The sequence below is a fragment of the Apostichopus japonicus genome, chromosome 9 (genome assembly GCF_037975245.1).
Source record: "Apostichopus japonicus isolate 1M-3 chromosome 9, ASM3797524v1, whole genome shotgun sequence".
NCBI lineage: Eukaryota > Metazoa > Echinodermata > Holothuroidea > Aspidochirotida > Stichopodidae > Apostichopus > Apostichopus japonicus.
This window is the reverse complement of record NC_092569.1, coordinates 36,651,959-36,675,153: the sequence shown is the minus strand read 5'-3', so window position 1 is coordinate 36,675,153 and position 23,195 is coordinate 36,651,959. Positions and strand designations below refer to the sequence as shown.

Here is a 23,195-nt window from a genome sequence, read left to right as displayed (position 1 = left end):
GTAACTAAATTATGAAAAATACAGTGAAATTTCATTTTGTGCAGATTTGTACATAGTAGTCATTGGACTTATTATATTTGCTATAGCATAGTGCTCACTTAATAGCTTCAATTTTTTTTTCACATCAAGGCATTAGACAATAGTGGTGAATTGAAAACACCCTCGATTTATTGTCACGCGAGTCACAAAATTTACTGTATTTGTTTTTTTTCTCCTTGCCTGCACAATAGTTTTACTCCAAATAATGAATATCAAGTCTTCACATAGATACCAAAAGGATTACTGAATTTTCCTTTTCAGAAGATATTCAAATTTTGCAGAAAATCACCCTTTACGAATGTCACGCGAGTCACGTCACGCGAGTCACGTCAAATCAAGATAATGTTTCTACCTATTTACTGTGTGAAAATTACAGGGATGTTGTAGTTTGATGAATGAATCACTGATTAAAGATATCATATATGCATTCCCCTTTAATTAGGCAACTTGAATAATATGGGCACACATAATGCAACTAATTATAATAACTTCATTTGAAATATCAGAATTTAAATCATGAATATTTATTTGCAATATAATGCCTATTTTATCACCACATTTGGAAAGTTAGCACATGTCATTGTTTTTTAGTAATATACTAAAACATCATCTATATTTGTATCTGCCAATGCCATGTGCTATGACTTGACAACCTTAAGGTTTTAACTGCTCAATCATTCCCAAAATCCTATGAGCGAATGTATCTTCTCAAATATTACACTTTTGGTTTATTCAAATATGACAAATGAGAATGGTAATTTGAATCACATTTTGATAGATCTGTTTCTTCTATAACTTTCAAATGAGTGACTTCAACAGACTAAACATTGTAATAAATTGAATTGCCAAGATATATTGCCTGAACAACTGCACTACCCGTACAGTATATTACCTACTGTCTAACTCGGGGACATTAATATCATCTGGACATTCCCAAGGAAAGTACCTTTTGGACACTTTCTAGACCAATGAATGTTATATTTCACTATGCAAGATCTATACCTTCGATTCACTACTGCATTTGGTCTAGAACTATCCAAAAAGTGAACTTGTCACCCGAGTCACGTTTTCTTGTCACGAGAGTCACAATACATCTTCATCGTTATTTTCATGCGTTACAACATTTTTTCAAAGTTGCATAGCAATTGAGGTAGAGGTATTTTCAACTTCGGTATGATTATAAAAAGTGATTGGAAAATTTTTAATAAGACATAAGAAATCGAACATTTGTGTGTGCATTCTGATTTTTGCTAATGGTAACTGTCACGCGAGTCACGTTTAGTTTTTCGCCAATTTCACCCCCAATACTTGAGGAATAAATATCTTGTCTCTACTGTTGTAAGCATTAAGGCGTACCTTCACTGCTACATGAATGCTTTTCTCCCAGGTAATTTCTTTATTTGTTTAATGATATCAAATAGAGAGGAATTTTAGTAAAAATGTCACATGAGTCACCATGGAATTGACCATATAATACAGTCCTATTCTAAGCCACATAAATACAGTTACAATATATGCAATAGCAAATAGTGAACACAAGGCCTGGTTTAATGTTTGTCTTCACAACCCAGTTTTGCACTGCTTGACCATATAGTACAGTCCTATTCTAAGCCACATTACATTATATGCAATCTTAAACAGTGAATACAAGGCCTGGTTTAATGCTTACCAGTCTGTTCATCCCTTTTCATCCTGATTTTTCTCTGTCCAATAATAAATCAGTTTGATTTATGCCTCCCTCAGCTAGCATCTTGTCATCAGTGAAGCCCTTTGAATATAGATTTTGAGTGGTGTTGAGACATTCAAATGTTATACGAGCCTCGTACTCTTAAAGTGTATGCACTCTTGGAAGTGTTGCCCACTACTCAGATGTTAAGCTCATGAGAGGGTAACTTTGATGTTTGATGTATGCAGCCATTAGTCTAATTAATGGCACATACCTTTAAAGTGTGAGATTGTTTGCATCACTGATATAGTGTATTATTATGTGTGAAGTCATCTTTACTGTGAGTAACCTTGCATTCATATAACAGCTGGTCCACAATACCTTCTCAATAATTGAACACTTTCATTTATATATCACAATGTGTGTTACAGTATCCACCAACCAGAATTTAGTTTATAGCTTTCATTATTTACATGGCTCTTATGTTACATTTATAATTTGGAAATAAACTTTAGAGGCTCTGTGATGTGGCATTCTGTAGTAGATACAACAGTGTATTCATGTATAATTATAATAGTAGAAATGTTCAAAGAGAATATTAAATATAAAAATTATCCTAATGTAAACAAGAGTCTCACTAGCCTACATTGGCCATCTTGTGAGTCGTATATCATAAAGCATATTGAGAATTGAACCCTCCCACCCATTTATGTACATTTAACCGAGATTGACCTTTAACTGCCAGAAGCTGTACACACTTAAAGTCATCGTAAAGATATATATGGATTTTAACCTGAGCTTAGGTTTCTGTTAATCTACACACTCCTCACTCTATGGAGATGTTTTCAGACAGGAATTGAGTGGGAGGTACTTAGGTGAAGAGACAATGACATGCCCTACATTAATACTGGCTCTAGACAATACTGCCACATAAATACTTATTAGTATATACTTATCAAGCACTGATATTTAAAGAGATGCTAGCATGAGGTTGATGGACCAATTAAAACTACCAGGTTGTAGACCAGTTTAAAGACAATCTCATAGTAGTGCACTGGTTTCATAAATATCTTATCAATCACTGATATTTAAAGAAATGCTTGCATGAGGTTGCTGGACCAATTAAAACTACCAGGTTGTAGACCAATTTAAAGACAATCTCATAGTACTTTAGTGCACTGGTTTCATAAATATCTTAGTTTCTTTCTCAGCACCACATTATATTTTCTTCTTGTTTTGTTTTATTTTTTTGTGTAGATTTATTTTCACAACTTTCTGATGCGAATGGTGTTTTAATTTCTACTAAATTTGAGGAATACCTGAAGCTGATTTTACAGTTACCTACCGCTGTCTTTGAGGGGCCATCATTCGGATATGATGAAAACACAGCTAAAACAGTGTTCAACCAAGGGCAAGTGAGTAGCAACACTCTCAGATGTGAGATAACTGTTTGGTAGCGACACTCTCAGATGTGAGATAACTGTTTGGTAGCAACACTCTCAGATGTGAGATAACTGTTTGGTAGCAACACTCTCAGATGTGAGATAACTGTTTGGTAGCAACACTCTCAGATGTGAGATAACTGTTTGGTTAGCTAGATTTCCGTCACTCCTCACTTACCTGTGTTCTTACAGTCACAGCACTCTTATTATTATTATGTGTCTACAGTGAGGATGCCATTGCTGTAGAGAGATATAGAATGTTAATATCCAGTTTGGATCAGGAAGGTCGTGGAATAACCATATTTATAATTGATCTATTTGAATAAATACAAAACTAGCAACTGATTAAGTATAATCTGAAATCATATTTCTGGAGTATGAACTGTGTATGATTTGTGGTATATGAATATATATCTGTGTTCAGGAAACCAAACTTCACAAACTCTTAAGATTGCTCTTAAAAGATGACATTGAAACAGTAGTGTTGATAAGTAATGAAAAGTAACTGCTTGCAATACTGTACAGATAAATTCATGTCTAAAGATGAACAGATCCAAACTTTAAATTAAAGATATGAATTGACTTTTCTTTGGCAGTGAACATTTCTTTCCTTCAGTTTCGAGGGTGCTACCTTTTCATTTTTGTAAATTTTTGTGTTTTGTCTGCTGTATGTCACAATTATATTTGGTGGTTTAATTTAACGTGCAGGAAAAAATAGCTGTCATGCGTATTATGTTATGGTTTTTTCTGTAGGAAGAATTTATCATTGGTAAAATGTAACACAAGCGTATGCACAAGCAGATTTTCGTTGTAGGACATGAACAAGTTTCACCACTATGGTATGCTTGATTTCTCCACGTATTTCTATTTTTTATATTCACAGAGTGCAAATCGACAAGTGACTTTAAATGTATTTCTGGACACACTGTTAGTGGAACCAGGCCCTCAGCCGTTACTGTGGTTACCATTAATGCACAAAATGGCTGCTGTGGAAAATGGTGAGTTAATTTTAAATCAACTAACTTGATGTAGTTAAAGGTCTGCTGTATAGACCCCAATTATAGCACGCTATCATGGAAAACTTTCTTGAGTTTACAAAATCGACCTGTCTTGGTTGTAAAATGACCACTTTTGACCAATTAGTCTGCATATTCTTTCTTGTATGAGGGTCCTTGTGTGAACGCTTTATGATTATCTACACTGTATACATTGATACATTTCCACACAGTGTTTACACAGAGAGCCTAATGGTGTTAAGAAGCTATGCAGGCTAATTGTATAGACATAGGTCGATTTACGACTGTGGCAGGTCAATTACGTAATCACAAAACTTTGTTTTCTATAGCGTGCTATAATTGGAGCCAATAAAGCAGATCTTTAAAGAATTGTCGGTAGAATTCATTAATTAATTCATGTCAGTATCCTTTGTTTTAGCCGTTACATTCATCTGTTAGTAGCATCTTAGACTCAGATGCTTATACATAGATATTGGTTTATTATATACTTGCAGTGTTAAGCGTATTAAGTGCTACTTAAATGTAATGTATTATTATTATTATTATTATCATCATCATCATCATCATCATCATCATCATCATCATTATCATTATTATTACTATGATTATCATACAGTTTAAACAACCCATTTTTGCACACGCTCCAAAACTTATGTTTTATGAAAGAGAATAGAATAGAATTGTCTGTCAACAGTGGTATCGTCTAAGATAGGGTCCTATGTATTATATATTTTATTAACATTTTAAACTTTCATTTGTTGTTTACAGGTAGGTATTAATAAGAATTTTACTAGCTGTATATGACATTTTATGGCTTTTATTTGCTTTATTTGATGTTTAAATGATTTTTCTTTCTTAAAACAATACTGAGCTGCCGCCCCTACTTTTAGTAAAAAGGTCCGTTTTTGATGATTAAGCCCCGCCCCCAAGTCTGTTTTGTAGCAGATTGGCTATGACTCATGGCAGCTACATGTTAGATATACGAAAATGGCTACCCTCGCGAACAATTGTCTCTACTGTAGTTAGGTACGCCAGGTGTAGTGTATTGCATGCTAATTACATATACGCCAGGTGTAGTGTATTGCATGCTAATTACATATATACAAATTCTGTACTGCTGAATTCTACGTAGTGCATTTAATTTATGTTAGGCCTTCGTTTTTGTAACATCCATTTAAGGATAGTACTGGTGTTCAGGTAGCTTTTCAGAGCAAGGGCCATGATAAGTTTGTTTGATTGCCCTTCATGTATTTTGTATAATTACGTATACACATTCTTGTATTTCTGAAGGCTACTTACTGTAGGCCTAGTGCATTTAAAAAAAATATATATATAGGCCTAGGCCCCTAGGCCTATTAGGCTTTCAGTGATAGCCACATTAGCATTGTACTGGTGTTCAGACAGCTTTTCCTAGGAAGGACCAGGGTAAGTTTGTTGATGGGTATGTATTAAAGAGGAGCCGGCCATAGCATCACAACTTTTATAAGACTATAAAAATTGTATAAGGTTATGTTTTATTTATAAGGATATAAGATGTATAAGGTTATAAGAAGTATGTTTAGCTTTCTTTTGAACCTGTAATGTTTGACATCAAATGTACAAAGAATTAAAATAAAATAACAAAATGGAGAGGAACTGAGGTGGCTATTAGGGGAGGAGGAGGCCACCCATCACTTGCAAATAAAAACTTGTAATCTTCTTTTACATTATTTTTTCCAAGTCATAAATCCATGAAATCTTCATGTAAGAAAAATTGAGATGGAAAAACGTGGGTTGTTTTGATATCTAGAAGTGGACACAGTTTTTGGTTCCTTGCTTTAGCAAAAGGAACCTATGCAGTCAGGTTGGCGTATGTGTGTGTGTATGTATGTATGTATGTGTGTATGTATGTATGTATGTATGTGTGTGTGTGCATCTGTGACACTTGCTTGGGTACGCTCTATCTCAATAAGGGAATGTTGGATTGAGGCCAAACTTGGACTATAGATCCGCCATATGGAGAAGGTGTGCCCTATTGTTTTTGGTGCCCACAAAGGTCACCAAAGGTCAGTTATGGTCCAAAAACTGAAAATATTAAAACTGCAATAACTCCCAGTGCCAATGTGCGACAAGATTGATATTTTGGGACAAGTTGTGAACTGGTTAGGGGAGCATTTTCAAACTTAACGGTCATATGATCCGAGGTCACCAAAGGTCAATTAATGATAAAAAACTAGTATTTTTGCAATAACTTGAGAACGAAATGTCCGTTAGGGTTGGGAGTTGCCTCAATGTAATCCAATTGTCGACCCGCATCTGGGTGACCCTTGACCTCAATTTGACCTCTGGTGACCTTTTCGTGTTTTTGGGATTTTTACAGTTTCAATGCTATTTTCAGATGTCAAAGGTACCTTCTGATCATAAATGTCAATAGGTTGACCCCGTGTGACCTTTATGTGCGAAGTTATATGGGGTCAAAGTTTTTCGGTCGGAGTTAGGATGGTTGTACAGACTTTTCGTTTTGTTTTTTGGAATCAGGAGATTAAACTACATCTGAAACCAAGGTCAAAAGGTCAAAGGTCACATTAGAAAAAATGTGCTTATTTTGGGAGGAAACGAGCAAAAAAGAAAATGTTTGGTTTTGATGCTAGATTTGGATATCAAAGGTACCTTCCGATCAAAAATGTCAATTGGTTGACACCCGTGTAACCTTCGTGTGCGAAGTTATACAAGGTCAAAGTTAATTTTCAGACATTTAATGCAACAACTCCCAGTTCCAAGGTGTGACATGGTTGATATTTTTGGACAAGTTGCAAATGGTATAGGGGAATATTTTCAAACTTAACGGTCATGTGATCCGAGGTCACCAAAGGTCAATTAATGTCAAAAAACTAGTATTTTGGGGGTAGAAAATGGGCAAAGAAAAAATTGTTTGAATTTTTATAGTTTGATGCTCTAATTTAGGTCTCATCAATAAAAAAAGTCAATAAGTTGACCCAAGGTGACCTTTGTATGTTAACTATATATGAGGTCAAAGTTAATTTTCAGACATTTAGTGTAATAACTCCCAGTGCCAAGGTGTTACACAGTTGATATTTTGAGACAAGTTGCAAATGGTATAGGGGAATTTTTTCAAACTTAACGGTCATGTGATCCGAGGTCACCAAAGGTCAATTAATGATAAAAAACTAGTATTTTTTGCGATAACTTGAGAACAAATTGTCCGTTAGGGTTGGGAGTTGCTTCAATGTAATCCAATTGTCGACCCACATCTGGGTGACCCTTGACCTCAATTTGACCTCTGGTGACCTTTTTAGTGTTTTGTGGATTTTTACAGTTTTGATGCGATTTTCAGATGTCAAAGGTAACTTCTGATCATAAATGTCAATGGGTTGACCCCCGTGTGACCTTCGTGTGCGAAGTTATATGAGGTCAAAGTTAATTTTCAGACATTTAATGCAATAACTCCCAGTTCCAAGGTGTGACAAGGTTAATATTTTTGGAGTAGTTGCAAATGGTATAGGGGAGCATTTTCAAACTTAACGGTTATGTGATACAAGGTCACCAAAGGTCAATTAATGATAAAAAACTAGTATTTTTGCAATAACTTGAGAACAAAATGTCTGTTAGGGTTGGGAGTTGCCTCAATGTAATCCAATTGTTGACCCGCATCTGGGTGACCCTTGACCTCAATTTGACCTCTGGTGACCTTTCCGTGTTTTGGGGATTTTTACAGTTTCGATGCTATTTTCAGATGTCAAAGGAAACTTCTGATCATAAATGTCAATGGGTTGACCCCCATTTGACCTTCGTGTGCGAAGTTATTTGAGGTCAAAGTTAATTTTCACACATTTAATGCAATAACTCCTAGTGCCAAGGTGTGACAAGGTTGATTTTTTTTTATCACGAAAGTGTTGGCTATAGTGTTGGTTACTTTATGGGAACATGTAGGACCACAATTACTTGGACTATTTCAGCCCAATCTTGCTTGATAATATTATGTGTATTGTCATATACCCCAAGCAAGGAACCACAGTGCCCTTGGGCTCTTGTTTTTTATGGTAGTCACCACTACAGTCTACAGTAACATACAGTAGGTCAATAGGCCTAGCTCTCAAGGCAGGCATCAAGAATATGGTCGAGTTGTTCGCCTCTTCTAATTTGGCCGTTGTCATTGACGTCAAACTATATGACCAAAAAGTCCAACAGAGACTGACCCAAGATGAAGGATACCACATAAAAAACAAGTTCTTAAATATTCTATGACATTACTAAACCTTGCAACGTCGTTCTTTCGACTAACAGGCAATGAGCGCTAAAGGCAAGACTAGCAGGATAAAGTGTAACCTGCAGAGACTATTAGTGGCAAAAATGCAAGTTATATATTTGTTGTACCATGATTGATATTGATAATTGTAGAGACAGAGCAAAGATTTGAAATTAGGAATCAAAATTAAAACTAAATAATAAAATAATAATAATAATAAAATTAAACCAGTATTGAGATACTGCATCATTGATGCTCTTGTTATTATTATTATTATGTTTATTATGATTATTATTATTATGATTATTATTATCATCATTATCAGTGTTCCACTCAGTGGAGTGTAGTAACTGCCACACTGAATCGATGATGGGGTTCCGTTACAAGTGCCAAAATTGTCCCAACTACCAATTATGTCAGAACTGTTTCTGGAGAGGCAAGACATCTGGTAGTCATAGCAACGACCATGAGATGAAGGAACACTCCACCTGGGTGCAGAAATCCCCTGCTAAGAAGATGAGTAATGTCCTGAAGAAACCATTTAAAGGCTCACCTGGTAAACATAGTAGATCTATGCCGCACCTGGAAGAACCTGAACGGCCTCTGGATCTGGCTCACATAGTGTAAGTAGTAAGGACACCATGATGGGCCGTAAGACATGGACCACAACTGGTTTCACATCCCCCCACCTAAACACTTCCTTATCTTTATAGACTAGTGAAACACAGAGAAGTGTAAGTAGTAAGGACACCATAATGGGCCATAGGACATGGACCACAACTGGTATCACATTCCCCCTCCCCCCCCCCACCTAAACACTTCCTTATCTATATAGACTAGTGAAACACAGAGAAGTGTAAGTAGTAAGGACACCATAATGGGCCAATAGACATGGACCACAACTGGTATCACATTCCCCCTCCCCCCCCCACCTAAACACTTCCTTATCTATATAGACTAGTGAAACACAGAGAAGTGTAAGTAGTAAGGACACCATAATGGGCCAATAGACATGGACCACAACTGGTATCACATTCCCCCTCCCCCCCCCCACCTAAACACTTCCTTATCTATATAGACTAGTGAAACACAGAGAAGTGTAAGTAGTAAGGACACCATAATGGGCCATAGGACATGGACCACAACTGGTTTCACATCCCCCCTCCCCCCCCACCTAAACACTTCCTTATCTATATAGACTAGTGAAACACAGAGAAGTGTAAGTAGTAAGGACACCATAATGGGCCATAGGACATGGACCACAACTAGTTTCACATTCCCCCTCCCCCCCCACCTAAACACTTCCTTATCTTTATAGACTAGTGAACACAGAGAAGTGTAAGTAGTAAGGACACCATAATGGGCCAATAGACATGGACCACAACTAGTTTCACATTCCCCCCATGCCCCCCCCCCCACCCATGGATCTGCCTTTAGTGGCCAGTTAGAGTTATCCAACTGGGTATAAATAATGGTAACAACAGGCACAAAGAAACAGATAATGAAAAAGATTTCTTCAATCAACCGACCAAGAAGTCAATTTAGCTGTGGAAACTTGATCTATATAGGTTAATTAATAGCAAGTCTAAAGAATAAACTTAGTCCATGCTCTGAGACTTTCGTTTAGTTTTACTAATTGACTGTCTGACTATAAATAGCGCAGGCAGTAAGTTCCTCGGACATGCTTGTATATGATTATATGACATTGCGAGTCATGGCAGGATAATTTAATGGTCTTGGAATGATCCAAACAAAAGATGTATCCCTGGTAACCATGGATACCATCCACTCATCTCGCAGACAAAACTACTTTTTTTTATTTTCAAAACCTGCAACATCATTTGTGGATTGTCATTAGTCTGGTCCAAAAGGAAGAGAAATTGTCATTTTAGAAATATGCAAAGTCAGAAGGAAAATATTTGTACCTTTGGGAGTGACTTGTGCTGCTTAACTGTGGTAACAATGACAAAGGTTAGTTTGCAGACATATTCTTAAAACAACAGGATGTTTCTTCTTTCATCAGAGTTGTTCTTCATTTATTTTCAGAGTGGATCGATCTATCTATTTCGGGTACCGTTTATTTGTAATAATACTCATAATAACTCAATTCATTTAATGGGTGTTACTATGGCAATTTCAAATCAGGGATGTATACATGTTGAACTACTAATAACTGGTAAATAGACTCCCTGGCAGATTTAACTGAACTAATTTAATCCTCTAGGAGAGAGGAAGTTTAAATTCCTTTCATTCTTAAATCATTTTAATTTCTGGAAGTCAAGATAGCTGTCTTCTTTACATGTATTCTATGGTTAATTGTACCCGGTGCAGTATTCTATGGTTAATTGTACCCGTTGCAGTATTCTATGGTCAATTGTACCTAGTGCAGTATCCTATGGTTAATTGTACCCGGTGCAGTACTCTATGGTGACGGTGTGTCTTTACCTCACCCTTTGTTTTAGTTGATTTCATGCTTAAATATAAACTTCACTTGTATCTTGTATCTCAGCTAAAAAACAATGGGGAACAATCTGCCAATTAATTGTAGAAATGCATTAAAATTCAAATGAGATGTTTAGCTAGACTGACATCAGTTTACAGCTTGGTGATTGAGTGTAGGAAGGCCAATTAATAGTCATATAAGACATGCAGATGAAGTCTTAAATCTCTCAAATTATGTCTGCTGCTTAGAAGAGTATTCTATTTGCATAGCAAAGGAGACTGCATTATTAAAGAAAAAAAAGAACTTGTTTGTAATCTAAGGATTGTCTAGATTAAATAGCAGTTGTTAAAAGAAATCTGCAATACTACAAAACTACATGATTTTTGTAGAAAGGGTAACTTTTCATAAGTCCATTGGTTCATAGCCAAAACTAATTGGTGGCATTTTTATTAGGCAGAAGTTAGCAGTAGGGCAATCTTACCCCCCCCCCCCCCCTCTCTCTCTCTCTCTTTGGTGGGTTGCACTGACCTCATTTTATGGTGCAGGTTTACTAACATTGTCCTGCTGTGTATTCTCCGTGGTATACTAATAAACCATGAAATATTAACATATAATAAACACAATAAATACCATTACTTCAAACCATCAGAAATATTCATGGTTTGATCAGGATTTTATCCAGTGATAATCTGTATTATTTTCACATGAAATTAAGTTTATTTTGATCATTAATAAAATATCTTCTAATCCATTAGTTATCTTTCACCCCCAGACCCCCCTCCCCTGTCACCATCCTCAGTTATGACAGTCCAGACATGAAGAGAACAACGGCCAGTGTGGAGGATGACTACAGGAGGTAACTCTCTTAAAGTATAGGACTTGTATTGGTCATCAATTTATCAGACAGTATTACCATACAGTACCGTTCACATAAAATCGGCCGTGGCATCGTGTATCGTGACAAAATATGAGGAGACTCGAGGAGTCTATCGTGATATCGTTTCCATTACGCCTATAGCAAGTACCTAACATGATATCGTGCGTCGCATCGTGGTCGTAATATCGTGATAATGTGTGCATCATTTCACTGGCACTGTATACTATCGTGATGTTATCGTTATAGCGTGAATCACGTTGCAGAACGATCGATCGTTTCATCGTGATTTGAAAGAATTGGGGTAGGCTTCTTCCCGCAGTAGATGAAATCATCAATTAAACGCAATGTGCAATAGATTTATTGCAAATTCTGATCAAAAAGTTTGGTGTGTCACCAAAATTAAGTGTCAATCGACATACAAGTTTCATAATCGCAAAACTAGTACGATACGCCTAATGAACACACTGTAGGCCTACTCATCCAAACTCCTTCATACAAACCCCTTCTTGAAAAAAAATAGCGGTCGCAAAATATTTTCAGTTCGAACAAAACATTCATTCTGAACTTCTTGTATGCAAGAATATCAGCCTAGGCTTTAATTGTACTAGCAAATCGTCCCAAATGTTACGATAGGGTTAATATGCATTTGTAACGCTGAATATAGGCCTACAGTAGCTTTTTTCCCGCCATCTGGACGCCCGAGTGTAACTTTTGATGTAATATGCAAATTATTAATGGTACTGTGCGGTTAAAACTTAACCTATTGTGACACATACAAATTTTGGGAAGTTGTTGTAGATGTTACTTTTGTATCAAATGTTAAGTACTGTATGGTACTATAATTTATAAAAGACGCTTTTCCTCAGGTGGTAGGGAAAAGGGGTATTTCGGTGAACTCGATCTCTTTGTGTAGTATTTGGATACTTAAAATGACCATGTACTGTACATGCAGTTTCAATTCTATTTAGTAAGCTGTTCTTCGCATTTTTATCCTTTGTGGATCTTTATTGGAATAAATTCGAAATGTATTTTTGACGCCAGTATTTAACGGTAAGCATTTTTTAAATTGTTGACTGAGCTTCAAAATCCGTTTTCTAAAAAGTCGGTTTTCATGAAGGTTTTATCAAATAATAGCTAGGGTAGGAAAATATGAATTAACCACATTAAAGAAAGTTTTTCTATTATCCAAATAAAATACATGTTTCTCGTACTGAGATCTGAAAAAAAACAGGCTGACGTTTTTCTTCTTTTCATGCGCTAATACTAGTTTGGAATATGTGGCAACCTTAACAAAATAATTTTTAAGGTTAGTTAGATTTCTTGAATCCGAATAGAGACTCGGGAATCAGGAAAAGGGAGGCCCCTTGCGCGGACGATGAAGATGTTTTGTTTTTAACTGGCCCTGCTTCAGAGTTGTTGGGGTGGATTTTTTTTTCCCTTTTCATTCTGTTCGAACCAACGATAAATTATATAAAAAATTAACACAAGAAAGGCTTAGTAGTACTTTATTATTCTTCAAAATGTTGCCAACTATTCAAAGTAACGTGGAACATAAAATCTACAACTAACACTACTAGTAACAGAAAAGTCGCTATCCGTACGTAACGTTACTGTTGTTAAATACAAAGTTAAACGTGTAAAGTTGTGAGCTGACATCAAAAAGTTTTCAAGGCGGAACTCCTGTAAAGATCGATTTTCGCACAGTAGAGTAGGAACTTCATGATACACGATATTACGACTTAACGAAATAGCGTGAATAATAAAAACCCAAAGCCCAAACGAAGTTACGAATTGTGTTGCGCTCAGCTTGAAATCACGATCTCACGATATAACGTGTTAGCGTGAATGTAGCAGTCATGTTTGCTATCGTGAAGGCTTGGTATCACGATATAGCGTGTGATCGTGGTATATCGTTATATCGTGGTAGCGTGTACAAAAAATTTACAGTAGTCAGGTTTCACGATAGAAAACGATAGAAAAAGATAAGGGCATCACGATACACGATGCCACGGCCGATTTAATGTGAACGGTACTGTACCTTCTGAATGTTAAGATTGCAACTGATAAACTAAAGATATTTTCATACACACATTAACCTAACTATCCACATCTTTACTTCCAAATATCTGCATCTCTGCTTCCAAATATCCGCATCTCTGCTGCCAAATATCAGCATCTCTGCTTTCCAAATATCTGCATCTCTGCTTTCCAAATATCCGCATCTCTGCTTCCAAATATCAGCATCTGCTTCCAAATATCCGCATCTCTGCTTTCCAAATATCTGCATCTCTGCTTTCCAAATATCCGCATCTCTGCTTCCAAATATCCGCATCTCTGCTTCCAAACATCAGCATCTCTGCTTTCCAAATATCCATATCTCTGCTGCCAAATATCCGCATCTCTGCGTCCAAATATCCGCATCTCTGCTTCCAAATATCCACATCTCTGCTTCCAAATATCCGCATCTCTGCTCTCCAAATATCCGCATCTCTGCTACCAATATCCGCATCTCTGCTGCCAAATATCCATATCTCTGCTGCCAAATATCCGCATCTCTGCTGCCAAATATCCGCATTTCTTCTTCCAAATATCCGCATTTCTTCTCCCAAATATCCACATCTCTGCATCCACATATCCGCATCTCTACTTCCAAATATCCGTACATAATGTTTGTGTAGGACATATCCATAGGAAGCACATTGGTTTGTTCACGGAAGTACATTTTCTTTCAGAGAAACCCTTAAATTCATTCACAACACATTCAGGCATAAGGTGATACATTCTTTCACTAAATGAATGCTCATTAGCCAGTGGTTGATGATTTAGATTTAGTCTGAACTAAATTCTTGTCCTGGCACTAGTTTTATAGATACATGCAAAGATTAAATTTAATAAAGGTTTCAATAGTATCAATTTTTGCTCCATTTATACTTGAAAAGGAACATGACTGGTGAAGCTTATGAATTGTATTATAGTGAGATCTTAGGATAGCATTATAATTATTTACCATTATGATTTACATTTTCAGATCACTATTAAGTGAAATATCGGGTAGGTAGGGGCAAGGGTTAGGGGTCCTTCAAGACTAGTTTGTTAGAGAGTGTCACTTTAACTAGTTTTTACAATCTATGGTGTTGTTAATATAACATCGGTATAGCACTCTGCATAGTTGTGCTGACATTCTGGAAACTAAAGTAATACATCATAGGACAACCTGGTGATGTTTTGATTGTTAATTCATTATTAAATTCATCAACAAGTCAATAAGTTTAGCCAAGTTAATCATGTTAACTCAGAGATAATATGAAGCTATGTCCTTGGCCACTTACTTAGTTAGATTTAGTTCCTGCCATGTGAATTGTTTTAATTACAACCATGATGACATTGCATTCATTATGAAGTTCATGCGCTTGCTTAATTAGGATCTCCATGATGTTGAATTCATTATCTGGTTTGATGGAGGTGTACACAGTAAGGTCATGAAGTCTCTTATGTCGCAGTGAGTTATTCCGGTATAATTTGATAGTTTCGACGGATTCTCTTTAACTGTGGAACTATTACATCAATTCTGAATTATCCCCTTGATTTACTGATATCTCTTGGATATCATTCATGTAGAGGAAAGAAAACAGTGAATGATCTGTCACATGAATTCAATATTGTGGTATGGGGGAGGAGGGGGGGGGGGGCTGGAGGGTAGGGGTGGAGTCATGGCCGTTGCGGGTTGGCAGAAGTGAGTAACAACTTTATTTGAGTTGGGAAGTATAACTTGTACTTCTCTACAGATAAAAAGGGTAGAATGTACCTTAACTTCAATTTGCGGCAGATAAGAGAGTTAGGCATCTGCTGGTCTTAAGAAAACACCATATATTTACAAAGAGACAAAAAGTGGTGATGTGTGGTCAAAGGGTTGGGAACCGTTTTTGCCCCTCTTAAGCACTTTACTTCCCTGGCGATAAGTTAATGATTTTGTTCTTGCTTTCCTTCTGTTACTTGAAACTGTTTGGCAATACCAGCTTAGTGTAGATTAAACATGTTAATATGTGATCAATCAAAAGTTGCTTTTGGTATTTCTTTCGTAGACTGAACAAAAGCCTTGATAACTCTCGTCTTGATGATGAACACCGGCTTATTGCTCGGTACACGGCAAAACTGGCCAATGCTCAAGCTAACCCGGTAAGTAAGGAATCTACTCTTGTAAGCTGTAGCTAATAATAGGTAAATAGTTCACTCACTGCTATAACCTTTGACCTTGAAGATTTCCTGATCCCTGTCAAATCATCAACAAGTGCTACTGTGTAGTTTACATTCTCAATGCGTTGTATGTGTTAAGATAATATCACACTGGTCGGCACTGCTTAGTTTTTCATTTCTTTTATATTGTCTGGCAAATCCCTGGGTCGTTGGATGTGAAATTTTGCCAGAAACATAATATTGGGAAGGGATTTCTAAATTCTTAATTTCCGCAGAGCAAAGATGTTTTTTTTTTATAGTGACTTGCTGCTTTACATGTTCATGAGAAAGCTACATTCAACACCAAAGATTTTTTAAATCAGAGTTTCTGATGGTGGGGGGGGGGGGGAGGGGGTTACTGTAAACTTACAGGGATGTTTTATTTTCTGTTCATTCTCTGTGCATGTGCCAATTAAAGTATTTATCTTCTTGTTTATACCTTACTGATTGATTAATTGATTTCTGAAAGTATTGATCACTCCCAGACAAAATAGCTAACATCCAACACTGCAGAACTTGCAAAAGCGTTTAAATTCTGCAGCCTCGCTGCTGTAGACTCAGATTACAAAACACTGTTTATTGTTTGAAATAAAGTCAGTGACCTTATAGTTTCCTTGCAGCTTCAACACTGTTTATGAGATCATACATCCCTGAACATTTTCAAAAATCCATTTTATACCCAGAGGCCTTTCTCTGTCTTGCTGTCTTACTTTACTGTGGTTAGTTGTTTGTTATTCTTTATTCCATATTTGGCTGGGACTTATTTCTATTTTCATGAATAAATTCCAGCAGGAGCTGAGAATAGGAAAAAGAGTGCAACTGAATTTGATGTTTACTTTGTGCTTGGATAATAATTATCATGATAACTGGTGAGTGAGGGAGGTTTGTCCTTGATTCTGCGTGATTACCCTCTAACCTGCTTGAGGAATCAACTCTTCATTTCACAGATCTCTGAACCAGAAATATCTGCAGAACTAGATGCTAACAAACACCAGAGGCAACTCATTCTACAACTAGAGGCCAAAAACAGGTAAAATACTGGAAATTAATAGCAGACAGGTGTGTTGTTAGGCAACTCATTCTACAACTAGAGGCCAAAAACAGGTAAAATAATGGATATTAATAGCAGACAGTGTTGTTAGGCAACTCATTCTACAACTAGAGGCATAAAAACAGGTGAAATACTGGAAATTAATAACAGACAGGTGTGTTGTTAAGCTAAGTGAAGTTTAAATTAATAAAGTGATTCTTTATTCAAGGTAAAATTCGCACAATTGAATGGTTTCAAAACATTGAGAGAGATTGGAAGTCTTTAACACACTGGAGTGATTATTCTGTACCAGTTCTTTATGTTCAGAATGCACATTGTTTGTCCCTATTATGTTACAAAGAGTGTAATACCAGTCAATAGGATGTCAGGGTTCATGGTTACTGATATGACTAGTTAACCAATGGTCTTATGACACCTCTCTATTCCTTGATCATGATGTTGTGACTCAACAGTAGAAGTTAAAACTTTGAGAAAGCTTCATTGCAATCCTGAAGCCAACAAGTAAGATAGGGCTCCCATAATATCATAGATGTTCCTAGGGCTGGTCTAATTTGCATATATCATTCTGGGCTGAACTTATTATCCTGCTGGTTGCACAAGTTTGGCAAGCAGGAATACCGCATAGCATTTATTCACAACTGTAAAACAAATTAGTGAATCTGTTGTACAGCAGGAATATAATATGGAGCTGAAATAAAACCATCCAAGAGTTAATTTTGACTTTGTAGAGAGATCATGAGAGAGATTCAGAAACTGCGTCAGGAGCACGACGAGGCAATCCGTTCTTCAAGCCTTCAGAGAAATCCCACCCTCCTGGCAGAGCTAAGACTCTTACGACAGAGGAAAGACGACCTTGAATTAAGGATGTCAGCCCTCCAGGAAAACAGAAGAGAACTCATGGTGCAACTGGAGAGTCTTATGAAACTTTTAAAGGTAGGAATAATAAAAGGAAGCTGTTTGTAGGATTGAATTCATTAATCAACTACTCCTTGACAGAGAAGATAACCTCAAATTAATTGGTAGATTGTAATGAAACATTATTTATGGATTATTAAATGGTCTTAGCTCGTTATAGGCATGGATGAGATGAAGACTGAAGGAATGTTGACAATTGACACAGCTATCTTGCTTTCTTAGGCAATGATCCTTTTTATGGATCCATTCCTAGCTTAGTGTGTTAGAGGTGCTGGGAAATCTGTATGATTGCTTAATATTCCATTCCTGTATCTTGTTTGCTTACAGACACACGGATCACCTCGATCCAGTCCTGGTCAAAGTCCCCATCACAACCTTCAAGGAAATTCAACCACCGGTCATCAGAACTCTGGGGATTCCCCAACCAGGAGGATCAACACTAACAATAGTGGCTCCAGAAACCTTCGAACAGATTTATTGGTGGCAGCAGACTCGGTTACAAGTGCAATGTCCTCTCTAGTCAGGGAACTAAACTCTGGTAAGGCACATCAAGAAGTGACAAACAGATCATAGTGATGTTTCTCGTACTTTACCCAGAGCATATTGGTTTTATATGTGACTCATAGAAAGTCCATTGAACCTGTCAACCTAACCGTCAGTTATTATTCTTGTGAGGGACCAGTGTTTGTCTGTTTCAGCCATCTTGGCAAAGTAACAGGGGGGGGGGGATCTAGGGGGCTATCCCCAAGTGGGGTTCCAAGGGGAAAGCCCCTGGTTCGGATGAAGAAAATGTCAGCATTTTAGCACTCATTTTAGTGATATGAAAGCTACAAAACGTACCTAGCTCTATAAAACAAAATGAGAAACAAAACATGCCACACACCTGACTAAAGTTCCAATTACTAGCTGACTCAATGATCAGAAGCAGTAAAGGCATGTGCTTAAAATTTGCTGAATGTTTGTACTGAATATTCCATTGTTTTGCACATTCAATCATATCTTCACTAGTCTCTCCCTGTTTATAGGGAGCATCTTTATGTCCTGGGGCATTACCATATTCTTAATTATGGAAACGTTGATTGGTACATCTGTAGACCATGCTCCATTGTTCTTATATCATTGAGTGGCTTGTTTAATATTGTTTACAGCCATTGCTGTCCACAAGAGATGAGAGGTCTGTGGTGTTGAGAACAAACTTATCCTGAATGACTACAAATCTTTCTTCATTTCATCTATTTGTTTCTCTTGTTTTGTTTAGAGGATGAACATGTTGAGGGAGGAAGTGACTCAGGAAAACAAGATTCTAACAGAAATAACGGTAAGAGCTATCACCTTCCTCTGTATCATAAGTTCCTTACAGCCTGTGAGTGGTGACTGTTAGTAGTTAATGCTTGTACAATCAGTTTCACTGATTATGTGAGACAAGTTTTCCTTTGTATATTATTTTGCCCATATCATATTTTATCACTCCTGGTGTTCCTCTGTATCACAAGTTCCTTACAGGTTGTTTTAATGTTTCTATGCAGTGTTCAATGGTTCATCAACTGTTCCCTTTACACATTAAACATGATAGATATCTCCTGTACAGGTTCATACACTGGTGAAACATCAGCAGAAATGATCACAGAACAGGAAAGAAGAACGGGGCAAAAACCAGTCAGGCTCTCTGAGAGGGACTTTGTGGCTGAAATTGTAGCAAGGAAGGATAGACCAAGACCAATGATACAAACAACTGGCTCAACAGAAATGTAAGTTTTATTGTCTGTCACACACCTAACACCCTTAAAATAGTAAACCAATGTTACAAACAACTGGCTCAACAGAAATGTAAGCTTTATTGTCTGTCACACACCTAACATCCTTAAAATATTAAACCAATGTTACAAACAACTGGCTCAACAGAAATGTAAGTTTTATTGTCTGTCACACACCTAACATCCTTAAAATATTAAACCAATGTTACAAACAACTGGCTCAACAGAAATGTAAGTTTTATGTCACACACCTAACACCCTTAAAATATTAAACCAATGTTACAAACAACTGGCTCAACAGAAATGTAAGTTTTATTGTCTGTCACACACCTAACACCCTTAAAATAGTAAACCAATGTTACAAACAACTGGCTCAACAGAAATGTAAGTTTTATTGTCTGTCACACACCTAACACCCTTAAAATATTAAACCAATGTTGCAAACAACTGGCTCAACAGAAATGTAAGTTTTATTGTCTGTCACACACCTAACATCCTTAAAATATTAAACCAATGTTACAAACAACTGGCTCAACAGAAATGTAAGTTTTATTGTCTGTCACACACCTAACATCCTTAAAATATTAAACCAATGTTACAAACAACTGGCTCAACAGAAATGTAAGTTTTATGTCACACACCTAACACCCTTAAAATATTAAACCAATGTTGCAAACAACTGGCTCAACAGAAATGTAAGCTTTATTGTCTGTCACACACCTAACATCCTTAAAATATTAAACCAATGTTACAAACAACTGGCTCAACAGAAATGTAAGTTTTATTGTCTGTCACACACCTAACATCCTTAAAATATTAAACCAATGTTACAAACAACTGGCTCAACAGAAATGTAAGTTTTATTGTCTGTCACACACCTAACATCCTTAAAATATTAAACCAATGTTACAAACAACTGGCTCAACAGAAATGTAAGTTTTATGTCACACACCTAACACCCTTAAAATATTAAACCAATGTTGCAAACAACTGGCTCAACAGAAATGTAAGTTTTATTGTCTGTCACACACCTAACACCCTTAAAATAGTAAACCAATGTTACAAACAACTGGCTCAACAGAAATGTAAGTTTTATTGTCTGTCACACACCTAACACCCTTAAAATATTAAACCAATGTTGCAAACAACTGGCTCAACAGAAATGTAAGTTTTATTGTCTGTCACACACCTAACATCCTTAAAATATTAAACCAATGTTACAAACAACTGGCTCAACAGAAATGTAAGTTTTATTGTCTGTCACACACCTAACACCCTTAAAATAGTAAACCAATGTTACAAACAACTGGCTCAACAGAAATGTAAGTTTTATTGTCTGTCACACACCTAACACCCTTAAAATATTAAACCAATGTTGCAAACAACTGGCTCAACAGAAATGTAAGTTTTATTGTCTGTCACACACCTAACACCCTTAAAATAGTAAACCAATGTTACAAACAACTGGTTCAACAGAAATGTAAGTTTTAATGTCTGTCAAACACCTAACACCCTTAAAATATTTAACCAATGTTACAAACAACTGGCTCAACAGAAATGTAAGTTTTATTGTCTGTCACACACCTAACACCCTTAAAATAGTAAACCAATGTTACAAACAACTGGTTCAACAGAAATGTAAGTTTTATTGTCTGTCACACACCTAACACCCTTAAAATATTAAACCAATGTTACAAACAACTGGTTCAACAGAAATGTAAGTTTTATTGTCTGTCACACACCTAACACCCTTAAAATAGTAAACCAATGATACAAACAACTGGCTCAACAGAAATGTAAGTTTTATTGTCTGTCACACACCTCACACCCTTAAACTATTAAACCAATGTTACAAACAACTGGCTCCACAGAAATGTAAGTTTTATTGTCTGTCACACACCTAACATCCTTAAAATATTAAACCAATGTTACAAACAACTGGCTCCACAGAAATGTAAGTTTTATTGTCTGTCACACACCTAACACCCTTAAAATAGTAAACCAATGTTACAAACAACTGGCTCAACAGAAATGTAAGTTTTATTGTCTGTCACACACCTAACACCCTTAAAATATTAAACCAATGTTACAAACAACTGGCTCAACAGAAATGTGTCACACACCTAACACCCTTAAAATATTAAACCAATGTTACAAACAACTGGCTCCACAGAAATGTAAGTTTTATTGTCTGTCACACACCTAACACCCTTAAAATAGTAAACCAATGTTACAAACAACTGGCTCCACAGAAATGTAAGTTTTATTGTCTGTCACACACCTAACACCCTTAAAGTATTAAACCAATGTTACAAACAACTGGCTCAACAGAAATGTAAGTTTTATTGTCTGTCACACACCTCACACCCTTAAAATATTAAATCACTGCTAGTTTCAAACCAGTCTGTTTGTTCTTGAAGCACATAAACAATATGGTGGCTAGAATAATGCAATATTCTTTAATTACTACCATGGCTAAGTTAGCAGCCATTCATTACCATCATTTGGTATCTTCTGTGGTATGTGACTATGAATCACCAAGATTTAAGTTCTGTACACTGTTTTGTGGTTCATTTATTCATTCTATGTATGACTGGGGATTACCAGGATTTAAGTTCTGTACACTGTTTTGTGGTTCATTTATTCATTCTATGTATGACTGGGGATTACCAGGACTTAAGTTCTGTACACTGTTTTGTGGTTCATTTATTCATTCTATGTATGACTGGGGATTACCAGGACTTAAGTTCTGTACACTGTTTTGTGGTTCATTTATTCATTCTATGTATGACTGGGGATTACCAGGATTTAAGTTCTGTACACTGTTTTGTGGTTCATTTATTCATTCTATGTATGACTGGGGATTACCAGGACTTAAGTTCTGTACACTGTTTTGTGGTTCATTTATTCATTCTATGTATGACTGGGGATTACCAGGACTTAAGTTCTGTACACTGTTTTGTGGTTCATTTATTCATTTTATGTATGACTGGGGATTACCAGGATTTAAGTTCTGTACACTGTTTTTTGGTTCATTCATTCTTAGATCAGACCACACCAATGAGAAGACAGATAACGAGAGTTACATCGGGACCACCGACGACGCTGAGTCTTATGTCAGGACGGACGATGAAAACTTTAAAACCGACGATGAATTGCCAAGGTCTGTTTCTGATGAGGAATTATCTAAGGTTGGTAGAGTGGGTCCTCTTTAAAGCTGACCTCAGATGCACCGCTTGAAATCATCCGTTCACATCTATCCTTGGCCGCTTCTTTCTCCTTCACCTCATCCTACTAAAGGATTCAACTCATGATCATCTGTACTTATTGCAGGATTTAGTCTCAGTCGCAGCCTAAAAATAGCTGATCATACATCAGTCTCTGAGTACACACAGGACCCTGATGGACAAAGGGACTAGATAGAGTGTCATGAAGGGGTTTGGGGAGGGGGGTAAGTCAACATAGGTGTGAATCTGCCCCCCCCCCCCCCCCTTTAACCTCACCCTCCAATCT

General features: G+C 36.7%; 1 protein-coding gene across 8 annotated transcripts in view; it reads left to right on the top strand.

The window, feature by feature from the left end:
• Nucleotides 1–23,195, top strand: part of LOC139973069 (dystrobrevin beta-like) — an 85,435-nt gene that overhangs the window by 59,271 nt on the left and 2,969 nt on the right. For 6 of the 8 annotated variants that reach the window (XM_071979439.1, XM_071979441.1, XM_071979442.1 and 3 more), the window contains 12 exons: nucleotides 2,963–3,120; nucleotides 4,031–4,145; nucleotides 8,735–9,032; nucleotides 10,456–10,479; nucleotides 11,625–11,708; nucleotides 15,812–15,905; nucleotides 16,910–16,992; nucleotides 17,742–17,946; nucleotides 18,256–18,466; nucleotides 19,187–19,246; nucleotides 19,517–19,676; nucleotides 22,729–22,873. In XM_071979439.1, coding sequence (XP_071835540.1) covers nucleotides 2,963–3,120; nucleotides 4,031–4,145; nucleotides 8,735–9,032; nucleotides 10,456–10,479; nucleotides 11,625–11,708; nucleotides 15,812–15,905; nucleotides 16,910–16,992; nucleotides 17,742–17,946; nucleotides 18,256–18,466; nucleotides 19,187–19,246; nucleotides 19,517–19,676; nucleotides 22,729–22,873 — 1,637 coding nt within the window. The remainder of the gene's footprint in view (nucleotides 1–2,962; nucleotides 3,121–4,030; nucleotides 4,146–8,734; nucleotides 9,033–10,455; nucleotides 10,480–11,624; nucleotides 11,709–15,811; nucleotides 15,906–16,909; nucleotides 16,993–17,741; nucleotides 17,947–18,255; nucleotides 18,467–19,186; nucleotides 19,247–19,516; nucleotides 19,677–22,728; nucleotides 22,874–23,195) is intronic. The other 2 variants (XM_071979443.1, XM_071979440.1) reach the window with 2 other exon arrangements.